The sequence below is a fragment of the Salarias fasciatus genome, chromosome 15 (assembly GCF_902148845.1).
Source record: "Salarias fasciatus chromosome 15, fSalaFa1.1, whole genome shotgun sequence".
Classification (NCBI taxonomy): Eukaryota; Metazoa; Chordata; class Actinopteri; order Blenniiformes; family Blenniidae; genus Salarias; species Salarias fasciatus.
In genome coordinates, this window is record NC_043759.1 from 25552624 (window position 1) to 25560927 (window position 8304).

General features: G+C 57.5%; 2 protein-coding genes across 2 annotated transcripts in view; one reads left to right on the forward strand and one right to left on the reverse strand.

Moving 5' to 3' along the window:
* Nucleotides 1-3620, forward strand: part of rev3l (REV3 like, DNA directed polymerase zeta catalytic subunit) — a 26975-nt gene extending 23355 nt beyond the window's left edge. Inside the window, 11 exon segments of the mRNA XM_030109646.1 lie at nt 81-222; nt 322-566; nt 683-791; nt 888-1094; nt 1177-1286; nt 1448-1562; nt 1658-1795; nt 1896-2086; nt 2202-2448; nt 2690-2908; nt 2993-3620. Of these exon segments, the coding sequence (XP_029965506.1) occupies nt 81-222; nt 322-566; nt 683-791; nt 888-1094; nt 1177-1286; nt 1448-1562; nt 1658-1795; nt 1896-2086; nt 2202-2448; nt 2690-2908; nt 2993-3133 (1864 nt within the window). The 3' untranslated portion in view covers nt 3134-3620.
* On the reverse strand, nt 3538-7408 carry mfsd4b (major facilitator superfamily domain containing 4B). The gene is made up of 4 exons (XM_030109647.1): nt 6939-7408; nt 5695-5863; nt 5498-5614; nt 3538-5421 (listed from the first exon to the last, which is right to left on the reverse strand). The coding sequence occupies exons 1-4, from the start codon at nt 7209-7211 to the stop codon at nt 4139-4141; spliced, it is 1842 nt and encodes a 613-aa protein (XP_029965507.1). The 5' UTR covers nt 7212-7408; the 3' UTR covers nt 3538-4138.
* Between the last annotated feature and the right edge of the window lie 896 nt (nt 7409-8304).

An 8304-nucleotide genomic window follows, 5' to 3' on the forward strand; every position in this document is an offset into this window, starting at 1 on the left:
GCGACCGCCGCCACGTCACCCTCCAATACTTCACTCCGTGTAGATCCCAGTTCCAGAATCCTATGCACGACTTTTGGCAGGTGGAAGCTGGTGGACCACTACGTGAGCCGTGTGCTGGGCACCATGCAGCTGCTGCAGCAGCAGGACATCGTGGGGAGAACCAGTGAGCTCGCTCGGCTGTTTGGAATCCAGTTCTACCACGTTCTGACCCGAGGATCCCAGGTACACACACTCACACACACACACACACACACACACTCTTTCCATTCATTATCTCCGATGCAGGTGTGTGAAGAGTGTGTCTGTGATGCCTCCCTTCAGTACCGTGTGGAGTCCATGATGCTGCGCGTGGCCAAGCCGCTCAACTACATCCCGGTGACGCCCAGCGCGCAGCAGCGAGCCCAGCAGAGGGCGCCGCAGTGCATCCCGCTGATCATGGAGCCCGAGTCCCGCTTCTACAGCAACTCGGTGGTGGTGCTGGACTTCCAGTCGCTCTACCCCTCCATCGTCATCGCCTACAACTACTGCTTCTCCACCTGCCTGGGCCACGTGGACAGCCTGGGAACGTGAGCGCCGCCCTCCTCCTGCCAGCCGGCCCGGCGCGTGACGAAGAACCGGATCTCGGCGACGTCTTGGGTCTCGGGGTGTGAATAACGCTTCGCCGTGTGTGTGTGTGTTTCAGGCCGGACGAGTTCAAGTTCGGCTGCACGTCTCTGCGGGTCGCTCCAGAGCTGCTGCACCAGCTCCGCAACGACATCACAGTGTCGCCCAGCGGCATCGCCTTCGTCAAGGTACACACACACACACACACACACACACACACGCAGAGTCTCTCAATGCAGCAGTCCTGACTGTGTCCTGTGTGTGTGTGTGTGGCGCGCCTGCAGTCGTCCGTCCGCAGAGGCGTCCTGCCCAGCATGCTGGAGGAGATCCTGCGCACCCGCATCATGGTCAAACAGTCCATGAAGGCCTACAAGCAGGACAAGTCTCTGCTGAGGCTGCTGGACGCCCGGCAGCTCGGCCTCAAGCTCATCGCCAACGTCACCTTCGGATACGCCGCCGCCAACTACTCCGGCCGCATGCCCTGCGTGGAGGTCAGCTCAGTATGTGTGTGTGTGTGTGCATTCACTGATCCGGGAAGTGTGTTTGACACCGGGTGTGTGTGTGTGTGTTCAGGTTGGAGACAGCATCGTACACAAAGCCAGAGAAACTCTGGAGAGAGCCATCAAGCTGGTCAACGACACCAAGAAGTGGGGCGCACGGGTGGTGTACGGAGACACGGACAGGTGAGACACACACTCACACACACACACACACACACAGAGAAAAGTAGCGCTTAATTTAGAAGATATTTAAATTTAACCTTCAGTTCAAGAGACTGCTACGTCCTGCAGTAGAGTAACGTGTGTGTGTGTGTGTGTGCGACTGTGCGTGTGTGCGTATGCAGTATGTTTGTTCTGCTGAAAGGAGCCACTAAAGAGCAGGCCTTTAAGATCGGGAATGAGATCGCAGAGGCAGTGACGGCGACCAACCCCAAACCGGTCAAGCTCAAGTTTGAAAAGGTGAGTTTCATTCATCCCTCTCACACACACACACACACACACACACACACACACACACACACAGAGGTGAATACTGACGTGTGTGTGTGTGTTAGGTGTACCTGCCCTGCGTGCTGCAGACAAAGAAGCGCTACGTTGGCTACATGTACGAGAGCCTGGACCAAAAGGAGCCCGTGTTCGATGCCAAAGGGATCGAGACGGTGCGGCGCGACGGCTGCCCCGCCGTTTCCAAGGTAACCACACCTCCCTGGAAGCTGTGTGTGAGTGTGTGTGTGCGAGACGTACGCCCGCTGGTGAGAGGCTGCTTCATGCGACCGTCCCGTGCCCGTGCAGATCCTGGAGCGCTCCATCAAGCTGCTGTTCGAGACGCGCGACGTCAGCCAGGTGAAGCAGTTCGTGCAGCGGCAGTGCGTCAAGGTTCTGGACGGGCGGGCCAGCATGCAGGACCTGACCTTCGCCAAGGAGTACCGGGGCAGCGGCTCCTACCGGCCGGGAGCCTGCATCCCCGCTCTGGAGCTCACCAGGTCCGACACCACGCGCGTGTGTGTGTGTTGTACAGTACCGTAGTCTGTTGCTAGGCAACAGGCTGTGGCGTTCAGTCTGTTTAAGTCTCTTGTCTTCGGCGTGTGTGCGCGTCAGGCGGATGATGGCGTACGACCGGCGGCTGGAGCCGCGGGTGGGCGAGCGCGTCCCCTACGTGGTGGTGTACGGCATGCCGGGCGTGCCGCTCATCCAGCTGGTGCGGCGCCCCGCGGAGGTGCTGCAGGACGCCGGCCTGCGCCTCAACGCCACCTACTACATCAGCAAGCAGATCCTGCCGCCGCTGGCCCGCGTCTTCCAGCTCATCGGCGTGGACGTGTTCGGGTGGTACCAGGAGCTGCCGCGGGTGAGGCGCCACACACACACCAACGCACCAGCACACACACACACACACTCACACGCCCTCTGCTGGCCGAGCCGCTTCACTGCACTGTTTTGTTGCTATGGCAACAAATTACAAGTGTTTTACATGAGAGAGAGAAAAAAACACAAGTGCTGTTTAATGTTAAAATAAAAAAAAAACTGGAATCATTGAGATCCTAAAGCATCAGGTTGAGGGTTCAACTCCGTGTGCCCCCTCCCTGCAGATCCAGAAGGCGTCCTGCTCGGCGGCGGCGGCGGGCGGCGAGGAGCCGGGCAGGAAGGGAACCATCTCGCAGTACTTCACCACGCTGCACTGCCCCGTGTGCGACGAGCTGACGCAGCTGGGCGTGTGCGCTCAGTGCCGCCAGCAGCCCCAGAGGGTGGCCGTGACCCTCCAGCAAGGCATGAGGCAGCTGGAGAGCCAGCAAGAGCAGCTCCTGAAGGTGAGGATGGAGGGAGGGGCGGCTGAAGAACGTCGAACTGAAGTTGTACTTCTGATTGTAACCATGCCCCCCCCCCCCCTGCAGCTGTGCAGGAGTTGCAGCGGCAGTGCGGAGCGCCAGGCGTCCTGCGTGTCTCTGGACTGTCCCGTCCTCTACAAGCTGTCCCGGGTCAGCAGGCAGCTCTCCAGGGCGCCGTACCTCCGCCAGCTGCTGGAGCAGTTCTGAGGCTCCGCCCCCTCCCCTCCCCCGCCCCCCACCCACCCACCTCGCTCAGTGTTGATTGTCCTTTGAGTTGTGACCGTCGGTGCTCGGGTTGCGTCTCGTCTTGTGGCTGGTGTGTCCGCCGTCGGGCTGAAGGATCTTTTTCTATGAACTCTGACCTGAACGGCTTCACCTGGACTCATCTCGGCTCGTCTGCGCCGCACGAACTGGAGACCTGCAGTTCGTTCTGTTTGGTTTTTTTTGTTTTTTTTAACCTGGGACTGTTGCAATACTGTGTTTGAATCATTTCTGTCATTCATATGTGTGTGTGTGTGTGTTTCCACCGCCATCTGCAGACACACAGCTGTGTATTTGTATAAATGTAAAAAAAACAAACAAAACAAAAGCAAACAAGGAAAGAGTCAAAGTGAAGGACGTGTTTTTCTTTGTTTTTATTGGACGTTGCTGTTGGTGGAGCTTTGAGATTGATATAATAAAAAGTCAATGTATTGAAGTCTCGTCTTCGAAGCGTTTAGAGGTTGAACCGACATGAATCACAGTGCTGACGACATTTAGAGAAGCGCGAGTCCCGAGAAGAGACGGAAACCTTCGCCTCGTCCGTCACTCCCAAACAAAACCATTTGGTCATTTCACACCAGCCTCAGTAGTTTATTCTTGAAGGTAACTCTCAGGCTGGAAGTACTTCCTGGTGTCCTCGGACAAGGCACAGACTTCCCATCAGCCCCGGGGCCGGGGAATCTTCTGGAACAAGGCTGGACGATAGCGGCGGACATCGAGGAACAAAACACGAACCCGCTCCGGACCGCCTCGCCTTCAGAAACCAAACATTTCAGGGAATTTATCCTTCATTGTAAATCTAGTGCAGCAGAAACATTGATTCACGTGAGAAATCTGGAGTGTGGAATCAGGATGGGTTTGATTGGAGGGAACAGGAAGTGGAGAGAGAAGCGCCTGACGGATCTACGTGTTTCTAGAAGGAAGCGCATCGGGACGCACGGCGGCATCAGTTCAGTCGTTCTTCTCTCGGTCCAGAGACAGCAGCAGCTTGCGGCGGGGCGATTCTCCCCCGAGGGGGCCGGGGTGCGGGGGCGCCTCGCTCGGGGGGCCGCCGGCGCCTCCCAGCACCTCCGGCGCCGCGCCCACGTCGGGCGGAGCCGCGGACGCCTTGCTGGGCGAGCTGATCAGACTGGAGGCGTCGTCCATCTCGATCACCTCGAAGTCGGCGTCGTTCCACTGATCCGCCTCGTTGTCCTCCTCCTCCTCCTCCTCTTCGTCCTCGTTGGCTCCCGAGTGGAGCAGCGCCTGCTGGTACTCGCTGTCGTCGGCCTCGCGCTGGCGGCCGCCGGCGCGGGGCTTCCTGCTCTGGCCGGCGGGGGCGGAGGCCAGCTTGTACATGACGGGGAAGAGGATGGCGGTGCAGGTGGCGGTGAAGAGCGACAGGTACATGAGCAGCGGGTGCTGCGGGAAGACGCCCAGCAGGAAGCCCACCAGCGCCGGCAGCACCATCTCCCCCAGCGCCGCGCCCACCACGAAGGCCGAGGCGGTGTGCCCGGTCACCGTGGTGTACTGCTCCACCCAGGCGATGCCGCTGGGGAAGGTGGTGGACATGGCGGCGCCGTACAGGCCGGTGCACAGCCACAGCGCCACCCTGTGCCGGCTGAAGAGGCAGAGCAGCAGCGAGGACACGGTGGTCCCCACCAGGCTGAACAGGATCAGCGCGCCGGGGTACAGGCACGCCGCGAAGAAGATGGCCAGCCCCCGGCAGGCGGCGAACGTCCCCCAGAACAGCGAGTTGAGCCCGGCCGCCTGCGACTGCGACATGCCCGCGTAGTCCTTGGCGTAGGTGAAGATGAAGGAGCCGTACGCCACCTCGGCCCCCACGTAGGCGAAGAAGAAGAAGAAGAGCAGCACCACCAGCGCCAGGTGGTGCCGCGCCACCAGGGGCTTCCCCGCGGCGCCGCGCGCCCGGTCGCGAGGCGGGCTGCCGCGGGCGTACAGCACGAAGAAGACGAAGGAGATGAGGAAGACGAAGGAGCCGATCACGATGTAGGCCCACATGGACTTGAAGGTGCCCGCCTTGCCGTGGACGAGCTGGACCGCGGCGCGGACCTGGTCCTGGGGGGATTTGGGCAGCGGGGGGGCGGCGGTGGTCGGCGCCAACCCGTCGTTGCCGAACAGCAGCTTGGCGATGATGGGAGAGATGAAGGCGCCGGCGGCGAAGCTGAAGTGCAGCGCCTGCAGGTGAGGCCCGGCCTGCTCGCCCCAGGTGTTCAGGATCAGGACGTTGCCACCTGGAGGGGGGAGGAGTAACGCCCTGTCACGTCGGTTCCGGGTGCCGCTGAGCCGGAAGGCGTCAGGAAGTCCTACCTGTGTCCAGGACCCCCATGGAGACGCCGATGCCGGACATGAAGGCGGTGAGGAGCAGCGCCTGCTTGCAGAAGGGGATGGCGCACATCCCCACGGCGGTGAACAGCATGGAGATCCCTGCAGGACCAGCACAGCGTCAGTCGAGTCCTCCGGGGGCGCCGGGGAGGCGCCGGCGGAGCCGAGAGCCGAGAGCTCACCCAGCAGGATGTTGGCGTTCATGCAGTCGATCAGCGCCCCCCCGATCAGAGAGCCCCCGATGTATCCCGCAGAGCGGCCCACGAAGATGTAGGAGATGTTGCTGATGTTCTTCTTCACGTTGACGGCCAGGTCCTCGAAGGTGGGGCCGAGCACGGAGATGCTCATCCCCTGGAGGGAGCAAGAGGAGGAGGAGGAGGAAATGAGGCCAACAGCTCCAACCAGACCGGAGCCTCAGAGCCGCTGAGCCTGTCGGAGAGCCGAGGGCCGCAGGCGGAGTTCGCCTCACATGGAAGAACCAGTTCCAGATCCTGCAGCTGCCACCTCGCCTATTGTTTGCCTGATAAGGCGACTCCTCCTCAGGAAACCGTCCCTGAACTTTCGTTCCTGAAGGCTCGTCGAAACAGGATCCCTGTCCTACGACTGAGAGCCGAGCCACCTGAACCTTCCAAACGTGTTTCATACGATCTGAAAACCTGGTTTCACTTCTGAAAATGACTTCAAAAAATTGGCTTCACTTCTAAAAATTGTGTCATTTTAAATACTTTGTAACTTCATCTCTGATAGATGTGCTTGGTATTTTAAACAGGTGTAATTAAATGTTGCTACATTAAAGAAAGCAGGGGTGGTTTAGTGAACTTTCTGCACTTTGCACCTGAGTGAAAGTAGAGCTGAGTCAGCGTTCAGTGCTTTATAAGAGAGAATCAGCCGCTCTGACCAAAGGTCAACATGGAAATGATCCAGATATTAATCTGATGGCTTCACAGGACGACGAGGGCCACCAGGTCCTGAAAATACCACAGACAGAGCGGGAATTCTGACGAGGAAAACTGTCAGAATTCCCACAATTTCAGAAACAGCATTTCAGAATAAGTCCCAGTTCAATCTAAATAATAATAAATAGAAACCACTCTGCAGAAAAATAGAAAATCTTACTTCTGAATTTAATTACAGAAGAATTAATAATAGAAAGAAATAACCTGAATTCTGATACTGATCTCTGGATTCTGAATGAAATAAATCAAACTAAAAGAGAGTAGGACTTGGGGGGGGTGTATCACTACTGCAGGTGAAAGGGGATGAGCGGCGTCAGAGTGGAGGTTTTAATAATGTAATGAATGTTTTTAATGATAAATAGGAGGATTTAGCGGAGCGCTGGGGGTTCAGACCGGTGTTGGAGTGTGTGATCCGCAGGTTGAACCCAGAGCAGCAGGTCTAATAACACGTTAGCAGACTTCCAGCTCACCAGGCCCAGGAAGGATGCGCACAGCGCCAGCGTGACCATCCAGCGGCCGCACGCCCCGGGGCCCTGCCGCTCCCCGCCGACCACCACCACCCGCTGCTCGGAGCCCGGCGCCGCGGCCCGCTTGACCGCCTTCAGGGCGCTCTTCAGCCCGCGGCCGCCGGCGTCCTTCCGCTTGTCAAACAGGGTGTCCTCCTCCTGCTCGTCGTTGTCGTCGTCGTCCTCCATGCTGGCGAAGCGGACGTGCTTCTTCTTGGCGGCGGCGGACGCGGACATACCTGCGGGGATGGATGAGGGGGGAAAGCGGTTCACCCACGCCCGTCGGCGGCGCCCTCCCGGCTGCTCCCGGCCCTGCGGCTCACAGGGGGGCGGTCATGGTTCTCACAGCCGGGCAGCGGCGCTGCAGCGGCGGCCTGCCTCCGTTTGACAGCCGCTGGCGGCGGAGGCTCACCGTGTTGACGGAGTGATGCGGTCTGTGATGCCGCGGAGGGATCCGCCATGCGGAAACGATGCTGCGGTGCGTTCACTGTCCTCGGAATTAATACAACTCGGCGATTAAGCAACGAAGTAGTCCCTCAAAAATCTGTAGGCACGTGAAGAACGAAGTGGAAACTGTGTATTCCAGTTTAGTTTGCATGTTCTCTCTCTCTCTCTCTCTCTCTCTCTCTCTCTCTCTCTCTCTCTCTCTCTCTCTCTCTCTCCCTATCTCTCTCTCTCTGATTAAAGAAGTGTAAATAGATTACTGTTAATGTTGTTATCAGATTATTCATGGGATCTGTCACGTGCTTTTAATTTACTATTTGATACAGAAGCTGTCAGACTTCTGTAGAAATAAACGTTTTATTGATGCCTCAGAGTCACACTGATCAAACCAGACAGCAAAACCGGCTTACTGCAAAAAGAGGAAACGGGCTTTTTACATATTTATTGAAATGAGATAGATGCTGCTATTGTTCTAAACGTAGCCCTCAATATGAAGGAGTCTGACTTCCTGACCTCCAATAAAAATCCAGAAAAACCAAGTGGGGGCCATCTGGAGTCCTCCACAGGCTCATTTCTGACTCTAGTTTTTAATCTGTATCATAAAGGTGACGAGAGCAAAAGTCCAGGCTCTGAGGTTGACAGAGGAGGATCTCATCCAGACTCTCACAGTCCTCCTGCTGTCCTGAAAACACAGGACAGGAAGTTGTGGTGTGAAACTATCGGTTCATCTGGGAAATCAAGAAGAAGGAGAAGTTCCTGCTGTCTCTGTATGTGAGGATGTGGTTCTTGTTCAAACGGTGGGAAACAACACAGAGAGACTCTGTGGCGTTTTCCTCCACCTCTATCAAACATCCTGAGAATCAGGAGAAGGACCGTCCAGCCTCCC